At 43.6% G+C, this 23,859-nt stretch overlaps 1 protein-coding gene across 2 annotated transcripts; it reads left to right on the top strand.

The window, feature by feature from the left end:
* Positions 1 to 21,369, top strand: LOC137376768 (transcription factor Ovo-like 2). 2 transcript variants are annotated; one of them, XM_068045767.1, is made up of 5 exons: positions 1 to 437; positions 989 to 1,245; positions 2,072 to 2,274; positions 3,246 to 3,432; positions 20,305 to 21,369. In XM_068045767.1, the coding sequence occupies exons 2-5, from the start codon at positions 1,146 to 1,148 to the stop codon at positions 20,610 to 20,612; spliced, it is 798 nt and encodes a 265-aa protein (XP_067901868.1). In that variant the 5' UTR covers positions 1 to 437; positions 989 to 1,145; the 3' UTR covers positions 20,613 to 21,369. The 2 variants fall into 2 exon arrangements, with proteins under 2 accessions (XP_067901868.1, XP_067901869.1); XM_068045768.1 differs by lacking the exon at positions 1 to 437 and having other exon boundaries at positions 776 to 1,245.
* Positions 21,370 to 23,859: the final 2,490 nt, after the last annotated feature.

Genomic DNA, 23,859 nt, shown 5'->3' with positions numbered 1-23,859 from the left:
TTCCGGGTACTGCCTGTGTGGAGTTTGCAAGTTCTCAGTGTGTCTGCGTGGGTTTTCTCCGAGTGCTCTGGTTTCCTCCCACAAGCCAAAAGACTTGCAGGTTGATAGGTAAATTGGCCATTATAAATTGTCACTAGTATAGGTAGGTGGTAGGGAAGTATAGGGACAGGTGGGGATGTTTGGTAGGAATATGGGATTAGTGTAGGATTAGTATAAATGGGTGGTTGATGTTCGGCACAGACTCGGTGGGCCGAAGGGCCTGTTTCAGTGCTGTATCTCTAATCTAAAAAAAAACTTGTAATATTGTCTGCCGTGAACCGTTTTCCTGTCTCCTAGATGGGCCAGCCCTATTACAAGAGGTGATATGATCTCAGATTTCATCTTCACAGGAAGGCTGCTGCATGTCTGTAAACCCCTCCGAGGCATTTGTAATCCAGGTATGCATCTTTAGTGCTTGTACTCGACCCCAGCGCAATCCAGCATTTGAAAATCCCCAACAGTGTGAACGCAACTCAGTTTAGCCAGCTTGTCTGGATTTTAAATAATTTCAGAGAACTTTATAGGAAAATATTGAGCAGAGAAAGAGAGAAGGTTGGAAAGAGTAAAAAAGTTTAATGATTAATGTTAGCATTGTTCAGTCGATTTCTGAGAATTCCTGTCCGATTCTGTGTCCGGAGAAGCATATTCACACATTATCTAATACGGAAAAACCAACAAAGGTCTTTGCAGAGTTGGACGTTTCGCAAACATTCATATGTGAGAGGGGCAGGGAACCTAGGCAAAGCTGTACCAACCGGTCCGACAGGTACAAGGGCTTGTTGACACCGTTATTTTCTCAGCACGCATGCGCCCTCCCAAATTTCCTGTTGTATTTTCAATTACTGGAGCAAACTTTTCCTGTTACCGCAAAGGTAGCTCGCCAGGTGTGAGTGGATCTTAACTAAACACCATTTCTTCTACCCCCCCCCCCGAAAAAAAACGCCAACAGTTCAATTAAGGGACTAAGAAAATCTCAGGAACAGCCACCGTCTTCTAAAACACCTGGCCTTGCTTTGGGAAGGATCCGGTTTGTATGAAAAAAAAAGGGTCAGGTGGAAGGAGTAGGGTATCCGGCTTCTTCTTCATCACCGCCGACCGCCTGCAACATGCCCAGAGCCTTCCTGGTGAAAAGGAAGGACCCTTATCCGGAGGTCCGCGACTGGAATGAACTGCCCGACGAGGAGCGAGCCGACACCTACATACCAGGTGAAACAAAACAGGGAGAGTCTTCTACCGAACGGGTTTGACCGGGGTAAGGAGAAAGAAAGAGAGAGGAGGGGGGGTGTGGTGGGCAGAGAGACGCAGGAAATTGGGAGAGCGATCAATCAGGTCCAAACAATAAAATAGCCCCTTCAATATGGGATCACAGGATGGGTTTGTTGTAGGCAACTTTGCAACCTCTCTCTTCCGAGGGCTCGGAGCTTGAATACAAGGTCCAACACCTATTGCAAATCAACCCTGTGCAACAGGCGCCTTAATCTCATGCTGATCAACATTGCGGAACAGCGAACGCTTCATCCGCTCTGAAGGCAGACCCCTCTCATTTGGACAGGCTTCTCTCACAAGAGGGGACAACATGCTTATAAAGGTCATGTATTAAAAATGCTCCCGGATTCAGGAATCCTGTAAAAAGGCGGGCTGTGTTTACATTACGGGGTGTACTTTGTGTTCTCTGATTCCATCAGTCATCAACCTGTTAGCAGCACCGAGACAGACTCTGATTCTTTCAAACGGGGCCCCCCTTCTCGCTTTGGCTGCATCTTCCCAGTGTAAACATAACGGAACCCGGGATCCTACTCCTTCCCCACCGCCGCCGTTTAAAGTTTGAATCCATTGCTTGTATCACGTTGCATTCCTTTCAGTGAAACATTGATTTTAAAAAAACCCTGCAGAGCCAGACAACACCCCAAACTCAAACAAGCCAAGAAAAAGAAAACAGCTCAGTCCCACTGTTTAAACTGGTCTAAGACACAAGGCCATCCCTTGCTGGTTAACTGACTATTGTGTTAAGATTTTATTTTTATATTTCCAGTCAATCTGAGTTGTTTCCTGAGTTACCAAGAAAAACGAACGAGCGAGGATCCAGCACCCGGAACAACTGATTTGGACAAACTGCTGAACGATTCAGACGAGCGCCGCCTCCCTTACAAGACCGAACCGGAGCAGGAGAATGCGGAGGAGCAAGTTCTGGGACCGGAATTCAAAAAGCGCAACGCTTTGCGAACGAAAATCAAGGTGAGCAGGGTTCCCCCAGGCTCCGGTTAAACATAGCCCGGCGAGATCAGCAGAGAGAGAAAATTTGGTCGGCGCCATGAACGAGACCCCGAATGGGAACGTGCTTACTGGGCCAGTAAGACATGTAGGCGGACTGTCACCAGTTTAAAAGAAGTTCACATTAGGTGCTCTTCTTGGAATAGAATAAAGCAAATACTGCCCAGCAAAAGGAAATTATATGATTTTATATTATACATTATGCTAAATATATTTAACATAATGTATAATTTGAAATTATATGAATAAAATACACATTGTATTATTTCAGATTGTTTAATAAATCAAATGTAATACACGTTACATTATTTCAGTTTATATATATTGTGTAATACACGTAAACATTACAATTTCGTGCACCATATAGTATGCATAATATTTTCATACTGTTAGAAACTTTATTATATTACAGTATTTTTATAATATGTTAGTATGAAGCCAGCCTAAAAGGCCCTGTACAACTTGTAGTGTCACTGTACACTCCCACCTTATTTGATTGATAAATATGATAAAATAAATTAACCCTTTTAAAATGCACCAACAACATTGAAAAAGAGAGTTCTGGTCCTGACAGCAAGACCAAATTATTTGTAGAAATATAACTTTTTTAAGGAGTGGGGGGAGCGAAGACAGAAAACTGATTCCTGCTCGACAAGGCTTTCAGCGTACAGCCACTTGTTATTTTTGGTATCTAAATATCGTTAAATCTAAAGAGGTTCGGTTAAGCATAGTCTGAAATCGCCTTTACACTGGAAGAACTTCGCCAAGGTCACGTTTGGATTAGTTCTTTATTTAGACAGGCTTGCATTATTTAAAACTTCCGGGAAAATGGGGACCCTTCTGGTATTTTTAACATCCTTCGGATACTTTGCGGTCGCTCAGGTAATGAATCTAACGGTGTGTCTAATTCGTTGCTCTGCCTTCCCCGTTAACAGATCACAAGCGGTGAGTGCAGCGAGGCCATCTTCCGCTGCCAGGTGTGTAGCAAGGGCTTTCGGCTGCAGCGCATGCTCAACCGGCACCTCAAGTGTCACAGTCAGGTGAAGCGCCACCTGTGCACCTACTGCGGTAAAGGCTTCAATGACACCTTCGACCTCAAGAGGCACGTCAGGACGCACACCGGTACGTCAACCGCAAACCCCGCCCACCGCGGTGGTTTTCTCTGTCGTCATGGAAGGGTGGGGCGAGTGGCAGCATGGGAGTTGTAGTTTATTTTGCTCAGGTGTGATAGGTGGACTAGAATTCTTACTAAATGATTCAAATAGCAGCTAGCCACGATAAGTCATGGGGCAAGGATTTTCCCTGTGGGCGTCTGAGTCCCGCCGTCAGAAGCCTGCACTATGTGGGAAGCAGTGTGATTTTCTCTCCATTAATAGCCACATGGTGGGCTCACTGTCCAGTTAAGGATGGTGGGTGGGCTCTTGAAGCTGGAGGGCTAATCAGAGGCCTGCCAGCTTGGAAGCGACAGCAGGATGCCATGGCAGGTAATTGAGGGAGCAGGCGCCCTCTCTCCAACTTCTTTAAGCTTAAAATAAAAAATTAACTTTGCAGCAGACCATTGCTGTGGGATGGGAACCACGCTACAGGGCATTCTACTGCTGCTGCTGCACCCAGGCAGGCATGGAGGGCCTCTGAGCCTGCCTGGAGCACTGGCCTCCCTGGTCTGCCGTTGGGAAGCAGCCTTCAGGCAACTAAACTGACCGCGCCACCTCTGGAAACCTGGAGACCAACTGGAAAGCCCCAGTTGGCCTCCTTCAAGGTGCCTTAATAGGCCCTTAACTATGGTAGTCCTGCTGCCCCCTCTCCCCCCCCCCCCTTTCCCACCTTCAGGAAAATGGTCCGGGGACGGGATAGTGCTAGAGAACTGACATGCTGGCCAGCGGTGTGAAATTCTCCAACTGCCCGCCACCCCAGTGGAGCCTTAAAATCCTCCCCATGGTGTGAAATAGAGAGCATAGAAATTGCATTTATTTAGCACCTTTCACAACCTCACAATGCCCCACAACACTTTACCGCCAATCAAGTATTTTTGAAATGCAGTCACTGTTGTAATGTAGGAAATGCGGCAGCCAAATTGTGCACAGTGAGGAAAAAAAATGGGCAGGCTCTCCAGCCAACCAGTGACCCCTGCTGGGAATGCTTGCATGTGAATGGTGTGAAAGGACCGGATCGGACTGGGCTGAGATTCGTTCAAGGGATGTGTGCATCGCTGGCTAGGCCAGCATTTATTGCCCATCCCTAATTGCCCTTGAAAAGGTGGTGGTGAGCTGCCTTCTTGAACCGCTGCGGTCCATGTGAGGGAGGTACACCCACAGTGCTGTAAGGAAGGGAGTTCCAGGATTTTGACCCAGCGATAGCGACAAACAAATAGCAGGTGTAAAGCGTGCCATACCCAAGCCTGACATGTACGATGGTAACTGTGCTCCAATTAGGAGTCAATGCTATAGGAAAGGAGGGGATAAAATTGTTGAGGGAAAAGAAAAAGAAAAACTGTTGGGATGTGTATACATAATAACCATGGACTGTTTTATTAATAATGAATATTTTACGGCAGCAGGTGAGCATTTTGCACTTTAGATAACAAGTGTTGCATTGGATTAGACATTTTAAAATTGTTTTTATTGTGCCTTAGGGTATTCTCACACTGTTTAAAAATGCATGAGTTAATTTGGTTAATGTTTTAATAGTTTCAACAGACAATTCTCTGTGCTGACTTAGCCAACCTGCCATATTGGCAAAGAATATCATGTCTAACATCATCTAAAGGGCTGCTTATACCAATAAGAGGTGAGCTTTGTCCACTGTCCCAGCTTACAGTACCATGGAAATGAAAAACACAAACACAAGCAAAAAATAGCAATTATACAACACAAAGAAAGTTCTTAGAACAACTTGAGTATTGCTGAAAATAGAGACATGTTGTCAAAGCTTTTCATCATCAGGACAATCGCAAGAATAACCAATGTGAGGGAAAACAACAACACAAAGTGCATGAGAAGAGAGTGCTGATTGGTTGGCAAATGAACTCTGATTGGTAAAGGCATTGCCATGGCAAATGCACCAGTATACGGTGACTGACAGTTAACTTCCAAGCTTTGTTTAAAATTTAAACCAGGCAGCTTGACTCTAATTGGTCGAGGCAATTTTAAAAATTCATTCATGGGATGTGGGCGTCGCTGGCTAGGCCAGCATTTATTGCCCATCCCTAATTGCCCTTGAGAAGGTGGTGGTGAGCTGCCTTCTTGAACCGCTGCAGTCCATGTGGGGTAGGTACACCCACAGTGCTGTTAGTAAGGGAGTTCCAGGATTTTGACCCAGCGACAGTGAAGGAATGGCGATATAGTTCCAAGTCAGGATGGTGTGTGACTTGGAGGGGAACTTGCAGATGTTGGTGTTTCCATGCATTTGCTGCCCTTGTCCTTCTAGTTGCAAGAGGTTGCGGGTTTGGAAGGTGCTGTCTACGGAGCCTTGGTGCGTTGCTGCAGTGCATCTTGTAGATGGTACACACTGCTGCCACTGTGCGTCAGTGGTGGAGGGAGTGAATATTTGTGGATGGGGTGCCAATCAAGTGGGCTGCTTTGTCCTGGATGATGTTGAGCTTCTTGAGTGTTGTTGGAGCTGCACCCATCCAGGCAAGTGGAGAGTATTCCATCACACTCCTGACTTGTGCCTTGTAGATGGTGGACAGGCTTTGGGGAGTCAGGAGGTGAGTTACTCGCTGCAGGATTCCTAGCCTCTGACCTGCTCTTGTAGCCACGGTATTTAAATGGCTACTCCAGTTCAGTTTCTGGTCAATGGTAGCCCCTAGGATATTGATAGTGGGGGATTCAACGATGGTAATGCCATTGAATATCGAGGGTTGATGGTTAGATTCTCTCTTGTTGGAGATGGTCATTGCCTGGCACTTATGTGGCACGAATGTTACTTGCTACTTATCAGCCCAAGTCTGGATATTGTCCAGGTCTTGCTGCATTTCTACACGGACTGCTTCAGTATCTGAGGAGTTGCGAATGGTGCTGAACATTGTGCAATCATCAGCGAACATCCCCACTTCTTACCTTATGATTGAAGGAAGCTCATTGATGAAGCAACTGAAGATGATTGGGCCTAGGACACTACCCTGAGGAACTCCTGCAGTGATGTCCTGGTGCTGAGATGATTGACCTCCAACAACCACAACCATCTTCCTTTGCGCGAGCTATGACTCCAACCAGCGGAGAGTTTTCCCCCCGATTCACATTGACTTCAGTTTTGCTAGTTTTGACCATACTGTTTCAAATGCTGCCTTGATGTCACAGGCAGTCACTGTCACCTCATCTCTTGTGTTCAGCTCTTTTGTCCATGTTTGAACCAAGGCAGTAATGAGGTCAGGAGCTGAGTGGCCCTGGCGGAACCTAAACTGAGTGTCACTGAGCAGGTTATTGCTAAGCAAGTGCCACTTGATAGCACTGTTGATGACACCTTCCATCACTTTACTGATGATTGAGAGTAGACTGATGGGGCGGTAATTGGCCGGGTTGGACATGTTCTGCTTTTTGTGTACAGGACATACCTGGGCAATTTTCCACATTGCCGGTTATATGCCAGTGTTGTAGTTGTACTGGAACAGCTTGGCTAGGAGTGCAGCAAGTTCTGGAGCACAGGTCTTCAGTACTATTGCCCGAATATTGTCAGGGCCCATAGCCTTTTCAGTATCCAGTGCCTTCAGTCGTTTCTGGATATCACGCGGAGTGAATTGAATTGGCTGAAGTCTGGCATCTGTGATGCTGGGGACTTCAGGCGGAGGCTGAGATGGATCAGCAACTCAGCACTTCTGGCTGAAGATTGTTGCAAATGCTTCAGCCTTATCTTTCGCACTGATGTGCTGGGCACCCCATCATTGAGGATGGGGATATTTGTGGAGCCACCTCCTCCAGTTAGTTGTTTAATTGTCCACTACCATTCACGGCTGGATGTGGCAGGACTGCAGAGCTTAGATCTGATCCGTTGGTTATGGGATCGCTTAGCTCTGTCTATTGTGTGCTGCTTACGCAGTTTAGCACGCAAGTAGTCCTGTGTTGTAGCTTCACCAGGTTGACACCTCATTTTGAGGTATGCCTGGTGCTGCTCCTGGCATGCCCTCCTGCACTCTTCATTGAACCAGGGTTAGTCTCCTGGCTTGATGGTAATTGTAGAGTAGGGGATATGCCAGGCCATGAGGTTACCGAGTGTGGTTGAGTACAATTCTGCTACTGCTGATGGCCCACAGCGCCTCATAGATGCCCAGTTTTGCATTGCTAGATTTGTTCAAAATCTATCCCATTTAGCTTGGTGGTGGTGGGGGTGGGGGGGGGGTGGTGGTGGGTGGTATCCTCAATGTGAAAGCAGGACTTCGTCTCCACAAGGACTTTGCGGTGGTTACTCCTACCAATACTGTCATGGACAGATGCATCTGCGGCAGGCAGATTGGTGAGGATGAGGTCAAATATGTTTTTCCCTCTTGTTGATTCCCTCACCACCTGCTGTGTTCCCAGTCTAGCAGCTATGTCCTTTAGGTCTTGGCTGACTGAGTCAGTAGTGGTGTTACCGAACCACTCTTGGTGATGGGCATTGAAGTCCCCCACCCAGAGTACATTCTGCCCCCTTGCCACCCTCAGTGCTTCCTCCAAGTGGTGTTCAACATGGAGGAGTACTGACTCATCAGCTGACAGAGTGGGGTAGGTGGTAATCAGCAGGAGGTTTCCTTGCCCATGTTTGACCTGATGCCATGAAGACTCCCAGGGCAACTCCCTCCCAACTGTATACGACTGTGCTGCCACCTCTGCTGGTGGGACAGGACATACTGAGGGATTGTGATGGCAGTGTTTGGGACATTGTCTGTAAGGTATGATTCCATGCATATGACTATGTCAGGCTGTTGCTTGACTTGTCTGTGGGACAGCTCTCCCAACTTTGGCACAAGCCCCCTGATGTTAGTAAGGAGGATTTTGCAGGGTCGACAGGGCTGGGCTTGCCATTGTCGTTTCCGGTGCCGAGGTCGATGTCGGGTGGTCCGTCCTGTTTCATTCTTTTTATAGGTACGACTGAGTGGCTTGCTGGGCCATTTCAGAGGGCATGTAAGAGTCAACCACATTGCTGTGGGTCTGGAGTCACATGTAGGCCAGTCGATTTCCTTCTAAATGACATTAGTGAACCAGATGGGTTTTTACAACAATCGACAATGGTTTCATTAGACTAGCTTTTTAATTCCAGATTTATTAATTGAATTCAAATTCCACCTTCTGCTGTGGTGGGATTCGAACTCTTGTCCCCAGGGCAATACCCTGGCTCTCTGGGTTACTAGTCTAGTGACAGTACCACTACACCGCCACCTCCCCTTGCCCTGAGGGAATGAACCAGCGAATGGCTGTCTCTTATTTTGTTCAGCTGAAACAGGCGCAATGTTTGTACATATTCTTTCTGTCTACAAAGAACAGGGTCCTGTGTATTAATATATGTAGCTTCCATTTTGCACAAATGTGCCACACTGCGAGCCCTACTGACAATCTTAAATTGGTTGTCAGCATAATTCTTAGCACACTGTGGATTATTTAGCAAATGTTGTCCAATTGCGGAATCACAGCTAATGTTGGACACTGTGTTTTGAGTTTTGCAAGCACGGGCTGGTTGTGTACGGCCCGTACCTTGCCCTTTGAAAACAGCAGAAGGGCCATGTTGTTTGATACGATCTGCCAGTCTTTGGGGCGTACGGCCTAGCATCACACTGGCATTGAAATTCATATATCTCATTACTCATTTGTGTGATAGGCAGAACGTCTTTTTGACTTGACGGCAGCATCCTGTTAGTGGCAAACACCACACGTGTTGCTATTGCATAGTAGCAGCGTGAAACAGCTAACTTTACCCGTTGCTCGAATTTTTGGGATACCTTTCCAGGGTAATTTGAGGTAGACTGGGCACTTTTCAGACCCAAAAAAGACGGCCTTAGGTAAGCTGTCTATCGAATTTTTCCAAGATTGTATTAAACCTAAGGTTGTGCCAGTTTTCATTTCCAAATTTATCAATAATGCTAAAGTCTTACTACAACACTTAATAATACACAATACAGAAGGAAAGGTCAGGAACAAATGACCAATCTTATAATGCAGGACAATTCATTTTCATGATATATTGGTTAGTCTTCCTGAAGTGTCAGTTCTGAATAGATTGACTGGATTGCATTCTTCTTCTTTGGCCTCCTTGTCTCGAGAGACAATGGGTAAGCGCCTAGAGGTGGTCAGTGGTTTGTGAAGCAACGCCTGGAGTGGCCATAAAGGCCAATTCTAGAATGACAGACTCTTCCACAGGTGCTGCGGATAAAATTGGTTGTCCGGGCTGTTACACAGTTGGCTCTCTCCTTGCACTTCTGTCTTTTTTCCTGCCAACTGCTAAGTCTCTTCGACTCGCCACTCTTTAGCCCCGCCTTTATGGCTGTCCGCCAGCTCTGGCGATCACTGGCAACTGACTCCCACGACTTGTGGTCAATGTCACAGGACTTCATGTCACATTTGCAGACGTCTTTAAAGTGAAGACATGGACGGCCGGTGGATCTGATGCCAGTGACGAGCTCACTGTACAATGCGTCCTTGGGGATCCTGCCATCTTCCATGCGGCTCACATGGCCAAGTCATCTCAAGCGCCGCTGGCTCAGTAGGGTGTATATGCTGGGGATGTTGGCTGCCTCAAGGACTTCTGCATTGGAGATACGGTCCTGCCACCTGATGCCAAGGATTCTCCAGTGGCAGCGAAGATGGAATGAGTTGAGGCATCGCTCTTGGCTGACATGCGTTGTCCAGGCCTCGCTGCCATGCCTGAATTAAATACCCATCAGGCTGATGTGAATCACTAGAATCAATGGAAACCAAATCAGCAATGTGATGGAATACTCACTACTCACTGGAATGGGTGCAGCAAGACCCATGCAGTTCTTTTGATCAATGTCCTTGCTATTGAACATAATATCCACCCCTCCACCACCAGTGTACTGTGGCTGCTGTATATACTATCTACAGGTTGGCACTGCAGCAATTCACCGAACTGACTTTGAAAGACATTCCCAGCCTGCAACCTTTACCATAGAGGACAAGAACAGCAATGTTACAGGAAACATGAAGTTAAGAAAGATTATATTGATTTATATGATGTATTCCATGATCTTGCATGGCAATTTGCAGCCAATGAAGTACTTTGGAAGTGCAGTCTCTCATATAATATAGGAAATAAAGCAGGCAATTTGCACACAGCAAGCTCCCACAAACAGCAATGTGATAATGATCAGTCACTATTTTAGTGATGTTGGTTGAGGGATAAATAATAGCCATAGTTTAGTCATCTAGTTCCAGTGACCAGTTATAGGAATGGCCAGGATCAGTAAAGATCATCTCTCAGTCCACCTGGATAGTCCCAGAGTTCCTAAACAAAATACATAGTTCAAAGGAAGTTAAGGATTTTATAAGATTAAAAGAAAAGACCTACAAAGTTGCCAGAAATAGTAGTAAACCTGAGGATTGGGAGGATTTTAGAATACAGCAAAGGAGGACAAAGAAACTGATAAAGAAAGGGACAATAAAATATGAATGTAAGCCAGCAAAAAATATTAAAGTGGACTGTAAAAGATTCTACAGGTACGTAGAAAGGAAACATTTGGCTAAGACAAATGTGGGTCCATTACAGACAGAGTCAGGAGAATTTATAATGTAGAATAGAGAAATGGCAGAGAAGCTAAATGATTACTTTGTGTCTGTCTTCACCGAGGAAGATACAAGAAATCTCCCAGAATTAGAGATCCAAGGGATTAGGAGTAATGAGGAATTGAAGGAAATTAGTATTAGTAAGAAGGTTGTATTGGAGAAATTAATGGGGTTGAAGGTTGATAAGTCCCCAGGACCTGATATTCTACATCCCAGAGTGTTGAAAGAGGTAGCTATGGAGATAGTCGATGCATTGGTGATCATCTTCCAAAATTCTATGGATTTTGGAGCGGTTCCTGCAGATTGGAAGGTCGCAAATGTCACCCCACTATTTAAGAAGGGAGGTAGAGAGAAAACAGGGAATTACAGACCTGCTAGCCTTACATCAGTCATCGGGAAAATGCTAGAATCTATTCTAAAGGATGTGATAAATGGACACTTGGATAATAATGATCTGATTGGGCATAGTCAACATGGATTTATGAATGGGAAATCATGTTTGACGAACCTGTTGGAGTTTTTTGAGGATGTTACTGACAGAATTGATAAAGGGGAGTCGGTGGACCTGGTATACTTTGATTTTCAGAAGGCTTTTGATAAAATCCCCCACAGGAGGTTGGTTAGCAAAATTAAAGCACATGGGATAGGAGGTAGTATATTGGCATGGATTAAGGATTGGTTAACAGGCAGAAAGCAGAGAGTAGGAATTAACAGGTCATTCTCGTGTTGGCAGGCTGTGAACTGTGGGGTACCACAGGGATCAGTGCTTGGGTCCCAGCTGTTCACAATATATATCAATGATTTGGATGTGGGGACCAAATGTCGTGTTTCCAAGTTTGCGGATGGCACAAAACTAGGTGGGAATGTATGTTATGCGGAAGATGCAAATCGGCTTCAAGGGGATTTGGACAGACTTAGTGAGTGGGCAAGAATGTGGCAGATGGAATATAATGTGGAAAAATGTGAGGTTATCCACTTTGGTAGGAGGAGCAGATGTACAGAGTATTTCTTAAATGGTAAGAGATTAGAAAGTGTAGATGTACAAAAGGACCTGGCTGTCCTTGACAATAAGTCACTGAAAGTTAACATGCAGGTGCAGCAAGCAATTAGGAAGGCTAATGGTATGTTAGCCTTTATCGTAAGAGGATTTGAGTACAGGAGTAGTGAAGTCTTGCTTCAATTATATAGACCCTTGGTTAGACTGCACGAAGTACTGTGTGCAGTTTTGGTCCCCTTACCTTAGGAAGGATATTATTGCCATAGAGGGAGTGCAACAAAGGTACACCAGACTTGTTCCCGGGATGGCAGGACTGTCCTATGAAGAGTGATTGGGGAAACTGGCCTGTGTTCTCTAGAGTTTCAAAGAATGAGAGGTGATCTCATTGAAACCTACAAAATACTTAAAGGGATAGACAGGGTAGATGCAGGTAAGATCTTTCCCCTGGTTGGAGAGTCTAGAACTAGGGGACACAATTTCAAAATAAGGGAGAAGCCACTTAGGACACATAGATGAGGAGAAATTTCTTTACTCAGAGGGTGGTGAATCTTTGGAATTCTCTACCCCAGAGAGTTGTGGAAGCTCAGTCATTATGTTTAAAACAGAGATTGACAGATTTCTAAATACAAATGATGTAAGGGCATATAAGGATAGTGTGGGAAAAAGGCTTGAAGTGGATGATCAGCCATGATCATATTGAACGGTGGGGCAGGCTCGATGGGCTGAATGGCCTACTCCTGCTCCTATGTTCCTATGCCCTGTATCCCTGAGTTGATTTTCCCACTAAATGTTTCTCCAACTCGGTGTTAACTCCTGAAGTTGTTAACTTCTAGTGTCTCCCTGAGGAGAACATTCTAATCATTTTCCTCCTTGTGTGGGCAGCAGTTTCTGAGCTTCATGTCACACTGCCTTGTTGTCATTCTCTGGGGTCTTTTTCATGGTTCAAATTGCTGATACTTTTAAGGATCGCAATCACCTTAAAAAGATGCCCTCTCAGTCTACAGTGTAGACTGAGTGTAAACAAACTCAGCTTCCGTAGTCTCTCCTTGGAGCTCAGATGCGAAGTGAGAGGGGAATCTCTTTGTTGCAACTTTCCTACTGGCACAATGTCCTTTTAATATAGTGACTGAAACAGCATTTCTCCAGGTGGGGATGAATCAATGGTCTGTATCACATCCTGTAATTTTTGTTTTTTCTGTGCATGATACAACCCAAAATTCTATTTGCCTCATCTACTGCTGCCACACTATGTCTGTGGTTTCAATGATCTGTTCATTAATACTCTCAAATCCTTCCTGTGCTGTTTTTGTCCTTCAAATGAGACATTAAAAAACAGATTCCATTTGCCCTCTCTGGTGAGGATCCAACGGCATCATTTCAAAGACGAGCAGCGGAGTTTCCCTCGATATCCTATCCAATATTTATCTCTCAACCTATAATTACTAAAAACAGATTACCTGGTCATTATCTCATTGCAGTGTGTAGGAGCTTGCTGTGCACAAATTGGCTGCTGCATTTCGTACATTATAATAATGACTACACTTCAAAAATACTTAATTGGCTGTAAAGTGCTTTGGGAGGCTCTGAGTTGTGAAAGGCACTATACAAATGTGCTTCTTTCTTATTATCTTGTCGACTGGCTCCATTTAGTTTATGGTTTCAGTGTTCGTGCTTTTTCTCATCACTTTGAACCTGTTCCGTTTGCCATTTCTCAGCCCAAACTCTGAATCTACCTTCTGCGTCCAAACAGCCTGCTGCTAATTGCTTGCAACCCCACCCGCTCATTCTTATTGTCAACGTTTGTCTCTGTCCTCACTTCCAAATCATCGCTATATAACATGAATAGTAAAAGTCACCGTACTGTTCTTTGGGCTCACCTTCTGGCCACCTCCTGATACCTGAACGCCACTCCATGCACTGTCACACTCATTCTCCTTCGATACAACCAGTTGTCAGTCCAGTTCAATAGCTGTCTGCAGGGTTTGTTATTTTGCTTATGGTTGGTTCTTATAGACCAACCTCCTATGTGGCACTACATCAAAAGCCTTGCTGAAAGCTAGATAAGCAACGTCTCCAGAGTTCGCTTTCTCCACAAGCTCCGACACCTCTTCAAAGAATCCTGACAGGTTTGTCATGCGTGACCTTCTGCCCATGAAGCCGTATTGATTGGCTCCGATGACTTCATACTCCTTTAGGTCTTCCAAGACGCCATCTTGCAGATAAGTCTCTAAGATTCTACCTATGACAAACATTAGGATTACTGGCCTACCATTTCCAGCACAGTCCTAAGAGTTCTATCATGTAGTCGTATCACCAGGTTTTTGCTACCTAGTGCTGGTAAAATATGGAATAGAGAAAAAGAAAACCGAGTTGAGCACAACAACAACAACTTACATTTATATAGCACCTTTAATGTAGTAAAACGTCCCAAGGCACTTCACAGGAGTATTATCAGACAAAAAATTGACACAAGCCACTTAAGGAGATATTAGGACAAATGATCAAAAGCTTGGTCACAGAGATAGGTTTTAAGAAGTAACTTAAAGGAGGAGAGGTAGGGACTTTTAGGGGGGAACCCAAGAGCTTAGGGCCAAGGCAGCTAAAGGCACTCAGTATGTTACCCATTGTTCCTAGTATGTTAGAGGCATTGATCTAGAAGGTGATGCATATGTGAAGGAGGCAAAATTGAATGTTATTTTAGAATCTTATCTTACAACTGCCTAGTTCAAACATTTTGAGGGCCATGAAGTAATTCCTGCAGTGGCCTGATTTCTGTCCTGTTTCTCAACACTGTGCAGAACTACTGATATTTCAACCAGGCTGACTATTATTGACCACATGTACGCTTATTGCTTTATGTCACAGGATTTGTGGCATTTATTTATGTTCCTTAACACTGTGTTTTATTACACAACATTGAATTTTATTGTGTACTATTAATTTTTTTTTGCACAGTATCAAGTTTGGTTCAGTGAGGCTGATTTGCATTTTACCATTTATTTATATATATATATATATATATATATATATATATAAATTGCTCCTGTGGAGATAACATCACACACATCTGATGGGCTAAATGGCTTATTTCTGTCCTGTAATGTTCTACAATATTCTTATTTTACTATTATTTGTTGCATTCCTCATTTTTTGTGTCTTGTAAATCCAAGACACCATCATTTTATGAGTGTTGGTATTTACGTTGATGGGAGAAGTAGACTTGAGTTAAACAGAATAGAAGTAGACTTAAATAAATTAAAAGTAGAGTTAAAGAGGATAGCAATGCTGTAGTTTGTTTCTGGATTATCACAGAAAATGTGTTTCAATGTACCCTGACAGCCGGACAACTAAGTCAATGATATAGGTGAGTGATATTACCATTAACCTCTCCAAGTTATTTTTGGCTCTTCCAAGTTCCTTTTTATCATTGCTTAATCAATTTAGATTATAAGAGTTTCCCTTTCGTGCTTCAAATTATGTTAGTAACAGTGCTTTGGAATATAATCCCCAAGTCTTAGGAATGTTAGTGTCTAACTATACCATCCATTATATATCTTACTGGTGTACACCCTCATTACTTGTTTATTATTCATACTTTCCTCAGGTTTATGGTTCAAATGAGTTACACATAGATGTATCCACGAGGCAGAGAACTGCATGGATAACACATTTAGGGAGGTGGTCACACCACGGGTTAGGAGCATGCAGGCAGATAGGGAATGGGTGACCACCAGGCAGTGTAAGAGAACCAGGCAGGTAGTGCAGGAGTCCCCTTGCTTGCTAATCAGTTTTCCATTTGGATACTGGTGAGTGTGATGGCTCCTAAGAGGAGTGCAGTCAGAGCCAGGTTTGTGGCACATCAAGTGGCTCAGCTGCATAAAAGGGGAGGAAGATGAGTGGAAGAGCAGTAGTGATATGGGATTCATTAGTTAGGGGAACAGACAGGTGTTTCTACAGCCGTAGACGTGACTCCAGGATGGTGTGTTGCCTCCCTGGTGCCAAGGTCAGGATGTCACGGAGCAGCTACAGGACATTCTTCTGGGGAGGGTGAATAGCCAGAGATTATGGTCCACATTGGCACCAATGACATAGGGAGGAAGGGGGATGAGGTCCTGAAAGCAGATTTTAGGGAGCTAGGAAGGAAATTAAAAAGCAGAACCTCAAAAGCAGTAATCTTGGGATTACTCCCAGTCCCCCGTACTAGTGAGCTTTGGAATAGGAGAACTGAGCGATGGAACACGTGGCTGGAGAACTGGTGTAGGAGGGAGGGATCAGATTACTGGGGCATTGGGACCAGTTCTGGGGCAGGTGGGACCTGTACAAGATGGACGGGTTGCATCTTAGCAGGACTGGGACTAATATCCTCTCAGGGAGATTTGCAGGTGCTGTAGGGGAGGGTTTAAACTAAATTGGCAAGGGGATGGGAAACTGAGAGGGAATAAGGCATCTCACCACCACTTTTTCATGGGCAATTGGGGATGGGTAATAAATGCTGGCCTAGCCTGCGATGCCCACATCCCCATAAAAGAGTTAAAAAAAAGATCGGAGGGAAGCAAACCTGGTAACCAATCTTAGTTGATAGTTGATGCGTTAGTTTTAATTTTCCAAAATTCCCTAGATTCTGGGAAGGTTCCGTTAGATTGGAAAATAGCACATGCAACTCCTTTATTCAAAAAGGGAGGGTGACAGAAAGCAGGAAACTACAGGCCAGTTAGCTTAACATCTGTCTTGGGAAAATGTTAGAAGCTATTATTAAAGATGTTATAGCAGGGCATTTAGAAAAATTCAAGGTAATCAGGCAGAGTCAACATGGTTTTGTGAAAGGGAAATCATGCTTAACTAATTTATTGGAGTTCTTTGAGGGAGTTACACATGCTGTGGATAAAGGGGAACCAGTGGATGTATTGTACTTAGATTTGCAGAAGGCATTTGATAAGGTGCCACATCAAAGGTTATTGCAGAAAATAAAAGCTCATGGTGTAGGGGGTAACATATTGGCATGGATAGAAGATTGGCTAGCTAACAGGAAACAGAGAGTAGGTATAAATGGGTCATTTTCTGGTTGGCAAGATGTAACGAGTGGTGTGCCACAGGGATCTGTGCTGGGGCCTCAACTTTTTACAATTTATATAAATGACTTAGATGAAGGGACCGAAGGTATGGTTGCTAAATTTGCTGATGACACAAAGGTAGGAAAGTAACTTGTGAAGAGGACATAAGGGGGCTACAAAGAGATATAGATAGGTTAAGTGAGTGGGCAAAAACCTGGCAAATGGAGTATAATGTGGGAATGTGTGAAATTGTCCACTTTGGCAGGAAGAATAAAAAAGAAGCATATTATCTAAATGGTGAGAGATTGCAGAGCTCTGAGATGTAGAGGGATCTGGGTGTCCTTGTGCATGAATCGCAAAAGGTTAGTATGGAGGTACAGCACGTAATTAGGAAAGCTAACAATGTTATCATTTATCGCGAGGGGAATTGAATACAAAAGTAGGGAGGTTATGCTTCAGCTATACAGGGCACTGGTGAGACCACATCTGGAGTACTGTGTACAGTACTGGTCTCCCTATTTAAGGAAGGATGTTTGAGGCAGTACAGAGAAGGTTTACTAGACTAAAATCTGGAATGGGCGGGCTGTCTTATGTGGAAAGATTGGACAGGCTAGGCTTGTATCCGCTGGAATTTAGAAGAATAAAAGGTGACTTGATTGAAACATACAAGATCCTGAGGGGTCATGACAGGGTGGATGTGGAAAGGATGTTTCCCCTTGTAGGAGAATCTCGAACTAGGGGTCATTGTTTAAAAATAAGGGGTCACCCATTTAAGACAGAGATGAGGAGAAATTTTTTCTCTTAGAGGGTTGTGTCTTTGGAATTCTCTTCCTTAAAAGGCAGTGGAAGCAGAGTCTTTGAATATTTTTAAGGTAGAGGTAGATAGATTCTTGATGAGCAAGGGGGTGGAAGGTTATCGGGAATAGTTAGAAATGTGGAATAATCAGTTCAGCCATGAACTTATTGAATTGCGGAGCAGGCTCAAAGGGCCGAGTGGCCTACTCCTGCTCCTAATTCGTATGTTCGTATAAGCCCAGGGACTACAGGCGAGTCAATTTAACTTCAGTGGTGGGCAAACTTCTAGAAAAAATAATTTGTGACAAAATTGCTGGTCAAATGGCCAAATGCGGGTTAATTAGGAAAGCCAGCATGGATTTCTTAAGGGAAAATCATGTTTAACTAACTTTCTGGAGTTTTTTTGAGGAGGTTACAGAGAGGGGTGATGAGGGAAATGCTATTGATGTGGTGTACATTGACTTTCAAAAGGAGTTTCAAAAGTGCCATACAACAAACGTGAGCAAACTTAAAGCTCATGGAATAAAAGGGACAGTAGCAACATGGTTACGGAATTGGCTGAGTGACAGGAAGCAAAGAGTAGTGGTTAATGGATGTTTTTCAGGCTGAAGGAAAGTTTGTAGTGGACTTACCCAGGGATCATTCTTGGGACCCTTGCTTTTCCTGATGTACACTCCAGGCGCTGCTTCACAAACCACTGACCACCTCCAGGCGCGTATCCATTGTCTCTCGAGATAAGGAGGCCCAAAAGAATTAATGACCTAGACCTTGGTGTACAGGGCACAATTTCAAGGTTTGTAGATAATACGAAGCTTGGAAGCATTGTGAACTGTGAGGAGGATGGTGTAGAACTTCAAAAGGACATAGACAAAAAAGTTGGTGGAATGGGTGGCAGATGAAGTTCAGTGCAGAGAAATGTGCAGTCAATCATTTTGGTAGGAAGAACATGAAGCGACAATATAAAGGGTACAATTCTAAAGCGGGTGCAGGAGCAGAGGGACCGGGTGTATATGTGCATAAGTCATTGAGGGTGGCAGGGCAGGTTGAGAGAGTGGTTAATAAAGCATACAGTATCCTGAGCTTTATTAATGGGCATAGAGTACAAGCGCAAGGAAGTTATCTTGAACTTGTATAAGAGACTAGTTCAGCCTCAGCTGGAATATTGCATCCAGTTCTGAGTGCCGCACTTTAGGAAAGACATGATGGCATTGAAGAGAGTACAGTAAAGATTCACGAGAATGGTTCCAGGGATGAAGAATTTCAGTTATGAAGATAGATTGGAGAAGTTAGGACTGTTTCCATGGAGAAGAGAAGGCTGAGAGGTAATCTGATAGAGATATTCAAAATCATGAGGGGTCTGGACAGAGTAGATAGAGAGAAACTGTTCCCACTCGTGAAAGGATCGAGAATGAGAGGCCACAGAGTTAACGTAGTTGGTAAGAGAAGCAAAAGTGATATAAGGACAAACTTTTTCAAGCAGTGAGGGGTTAAGGTCTGGAATGTGCTGCCTGAGAACATGGTGCAGGCAGGTTCAATTGATGCATTCAAAAGGGAATTAGACTGTTACATGAAAAGGAAGAATGTGCAGGGTTATGGGGAGAAAGTGGAGGAATGGAACTGAGTGAATTGCTCTTTCAGAGAGCCAATCCAGACAAATCCAGTTTTGATGGCTGATTGGGGTTGAGTTTGCTGATTTGAGCCTGTAGATCATTACAGTTGGCCTGAGGGCCACTGGCTTAGTGAGAGAAAAATCAGCCAAAGGGGTCCTGCATCTGATCACTGTCCTGTAATTCCTCCTGTGTGTATCGCTCCATCACTGGGTTGTGCCTTCAGCCACCCGGCCCTAAGTTCTGGAATTCCCCCCCTAAACCTGTCTGCCTCTCTTTTAAGACACTGCTGGAAACCTACCTGTTTGACCAAGCTTGTGATCACCTGCCCTAATATTCCCTTATGTGGCTTGGTGTCAAATTTTGTTTGCTCACGCTCTTGTGAAGCACATTGGGATGATTTACTATTTTAAAGGTGCTATATAAATCTAAGTTGTTGTGGATGTTGAGTGAGGCTAGGTTTATTTGTGAAGCTTCCTCGGACAAACAGCCTCTTGCTGCAAGTATTTAGACTCAAACATGAAGAGTAGCACTTGTGTGAGATACTGGAGGGGAGATCCAGGACTTTGTGTTCTGCTCTGTTGCTTGAATTAGTACTTTCAGGAGGGGAGAGTGTATAGTTATGAAGAGTAGCAAACGCAATGATTTTAGATGAGCACTTGAAACGCCATAGCATACAAGGCCACGGGCCAAGTGCTGGAACATGGGACTAGAATAGTTAGGTGCTTGATGGCTAACACAGACACGATGGGCTGAAGGGCCTGTTTCTGTGCTGTATAACTCTATGACTCTAAAACTGCACATTATTAAAACTGTAATTTATATTTCATGTGCAGGAATCCGCCCCTATAAATGCAGCCTTTGTCATAAAGCCTTTACACAGAGATGCTCCTTGGAATCACACCTCAAGAAGATCCATGGAGTGACACAGAAGTACAGCTACAAGGAGAGGAGGGCAAAGCTTTATGTCTGTGAAGAATGTGGGTTCACAGCCATGAATCAAGAGGACCTTTACCTTCACATGAAGCAGAATCATCCAGAAAACCCACTGCTTAAAAAGACTTCCAAGAAAATAGCTGCAGCTTTGCAGAACAAACTCAACTCAGTGCTGCACAACAGTGATGAAAATAAGGATTCTGAATAGGAGCAAAAGAAGAGGCCATAGTATCTGTGGTGAAGTTTTGATCCTTACCCTGCTGGATAAATAAAACTTTTGATCAGTGTCACTGACATATTAAACACAGCAGGAAGATTCCCTTAAATTGCTCATGTAAACCAATTGTTTTACACCCGTTTGCCAGATATAGAAATCAGAGTAAACCTTTACACTGTTGTTAACACATAGACCTCAAGAGAAATTTTCCAAAACTAGTGTCCAAAAGGGCTACTCTTTAAAAAAAAAAATTCTCAAGTCTTCAGTATCACTATCAAAGCCAGAATTTATTACCCATCCCTCGTTGTCCCAAGAAGGTATTGTTGGGCTGCCTGCTTAGCTGTTGATCTTTTGTATACGATTTAACACAACTGATGACTTGCTAGGCCACTTCAAGTGGCAGTTAACCAAAGGGCTAAGTACGAATGGTGCTTTGGGCTTTTCAACACTTCTCGGTAGGTTTTGTTCTTTGAAGATATATTTTGTCTGCCAGTTTTCTTGTTTTTTTTTAACTTGTTGGTTCAGGGTACATTTTGCTCCACAGTGAAATAAACTTTATTCAGTTGTAGCCTTCTGAATTTGAATAAGAATTGTGTATCAAAGAAAAATATTGTGAATTTCCAAAATTCAGTACAGATTTCTTATTTTGGTATGGAGAATTTTGGAAATATTAAGTACAGATAATTTAATGCATAACATTTCAAAAAGAGTCCTGTATAAACTTTGTAAAGAAATACTTTATACTACTAAGAGGAATTGAAATATATGGTATGTTGTTTTCTATCTGTCTGTTTATTTTTTTTAAATTCCTTGAGGTTTTAACTTTTTTCAAACCAGTTCTTAACCTGATTTCAGAAATTGCTTTGTTTCATGAAACAAAATTAGCTTGCTTTTTGAAAATCAGCCTGCTTGCCTGTTGCACAGCTAGCACCAGTCTATTATTTCAAACACAGATAAAAACAGGAGAGATTCCCACCTAAATTTGGCCTTTCATTCAGCTCTGTAGATGCTGGAAACCATAACTACGTCTAACTTTGTATCTGTGAAACTTTCAACCAGGTTTTGGAGTGGTATGGTGGCACAGTGTTGTGTCTTGGCAGTGAAAGAAGAAAGGCTTGCATTTATATGATGCATTTCATGACCTCAGGACGTTCACCTGGTGCTATGCAGCCAGTGAAGTACTTTTGATGTGTAATCACTGTTTTAGTGTAGAGAAACACCACATTCAATTTGCATTCAGCAAAGTTCCACAAACAATGAAAGGATCATGACCTGATAATCTGTTTTAGTGATGCTGGTTCTGCTCAGGTCTTGTTGAGGGAGTCACAGGAGTTAGGAACTAAATTAAAAAGCAGTACTTCGAGGGTGCCAAACTCTGGATTATTGCCCAAGCCATGTGCAAATTGGCATAGAGGCAGACAGTTCAGGTGAGTTAACAAATGGCTAAAGGGCTGGTGTGGGAAAGAGGCGTTTCTTTTCATGGGACATTGGTACTTGTAGAGGGAGAGAAAGGGGCTGTACCAATGGGACAGTCTCCTTCTGAACCAGAGTGGGACCAGCATTCTATTAGAAAGGGTAAAATAGGGAAGTGACAAAGGCTTTCAGCTAGTAAGATTGGAGGAGGGACCTACAAGAAATGAAATTAACATAAATATAAATGAAACAAGAAAGATGATCATGGGACAAACTAAACGAAGGGAGGACATCAATGGCCAGGGAATAAATATTTGTAGAACAGGAGTGTAAAAAGATGTTTTGAAATAATGTGAGAGGAACTGCTATTAAAAATGAATTAAACAGTCCGTACAACATTGCCCAGTGTCTGTAATAAACAGGGAAATTGGAGGCAATGGTACGTTGCAAGGAACAAGATAAAGTCAGGACCACTGAGACATGGTTACAGAAAAGTCAGACTGAGAATTAAACATTGCAGGGCATAACATATTTAGAAAAGAGAGAGAGGGAAAAATGGGAGGTGGAGTAACTACTTATTAGAGATAACTTAATGACAGTAGAAAGAAGTAACATAGCCATTAGGAAGACAGAAATAGAATCCATCTGGATAGAGATAAAAAAAATAAACCAGTAATGGAAGAGAGGTGAAGGAAGAAATATACAGACAAATTAGAGAAATGAGTAAAAAACATAGAATATTAACCATGGAGGATTTCAATTACCCTTAAATTAATTGGTTAGAGGAGGTAGGTAAAGGGGATAAGGGAATGGATTTCCTACAATGTGTACAGGACTCCTTTCTAACCCAACGCTAAGAAGTCCAACAATAACAATATAAAAGCAAAATACTGCAGATGCTGGAAATCTGAAATAAAAACAAAAAATGCTGGAATTACTCAGCAGGTCTGGTAGCATCTGTGGAGGGAGAAGCTCATCAGAACTGGCAAAGGTTAGAAAATAATTAGGTTTTAAGCAAGTAAAGGGGAGGGGGGTTGGGGGAGAGAACAAAGGGGAAGGTGTTTGATAAAGCAGAGGGAGATTAAATAACAAAGCTGTCCTGGGACAAAGGCAAAGTGTTTGTTAATGCTTGTGGTGAAAGACAAAGCATTGGTCCAGAGGGAGTGTTATTAGCAGAATAATGAGCAGCTTTGGCTACATGAAAAGCAGGCGGCACATGGTTAAAAAATAAAATATTTTTTAAAAAAGGCCCGTCATGCTCTGAAGTTATTGAACTCAATGTTCAGTCCACAAGGTTGTAGGCCTGTCTTTTTGTGGGATTTGTCAAATATTCCTAGTTCCAGTCCAACTCAGGCACCCTCCCCCAACTCTTTTTCCGATACATTGATGACTTTATTGGTGTTGTTTCCTGCTCCCGCCTCGAACTGGAAAACTTTATCAACTTTGCTTCCAATTTCCACCTTTCTCTCACCTTTACGTGGTCCACCTCCGACACTTCTCTTCTCTTCCTTGACTTTTCTGTCTCCATTTCTGGGGATAGGCTGTCCACTAATATTCATTATAAGCCCACCAACTCCCACCAGCTACTTTGACTATACTCCTTTGCACCCTGCCTCCGGTATGGTCTCCATTCCATTCTCCCAGTTTCTCCATCTCTGACGTATTTGCTCTGATGATGCAGCCTTCCACAACAGTGCTTCTGATATGTCTTCCTTTTTCCTCAACTGAAGAGTCCCCCCCGTCCCCAACCCAAGCCACTGTGGTTGACAGGGTCTTCAACTGTGTCCGGCCCATTTCCTGCACTTCTGCCCTCGCCCCCTTCTCC

Source organism: Heterodontus francisci, chromosome 13 (assembly GCF_036365525.1).
Source record: "Heterodontus francisci isolate sHetFra1 chromosome 13, sHetFra1.hap1, whole genome shotgun sequence".
Classification (NCBI taxonomy): Eukaryota; Metazoa; Chordata; class Chondrichthyes; order Heterodontiformes; family Heterodontidae; genus Heterodontus; species Heterodontus francisci.
This window is presented reverse-complemented; position numbering and strand designations above follow the sequence as displayed.

What these genes read in the sequence shown, in the direction of transcription:
- LOC137376768 (XM_068045767.1), top strand. Translation starts at nt 1,146, where the DNA reads ATGCCCAGAGCCTTCCTGGTGAAAAGGAAGGACCCTTATCCGGAGGTC. An exon ending in CTTTGCGAACGAAAATCAAG is followed by an intron (nt 2,275 to 3,245) that starts GTGAGCAGGGTT and finishes CCCCGTTAACAG; the next exon opens with ATCACAAGCGGTGAGTGCAG. An exon ending in GCACGTCAGGACGCACACCG is followed by an intron (nt 3,433 to 20,304) that starts GTACGTCAACCG and finishes TTTCATGTGCAG; the next exon opens with GAATCCGCCCCTATAAATGC.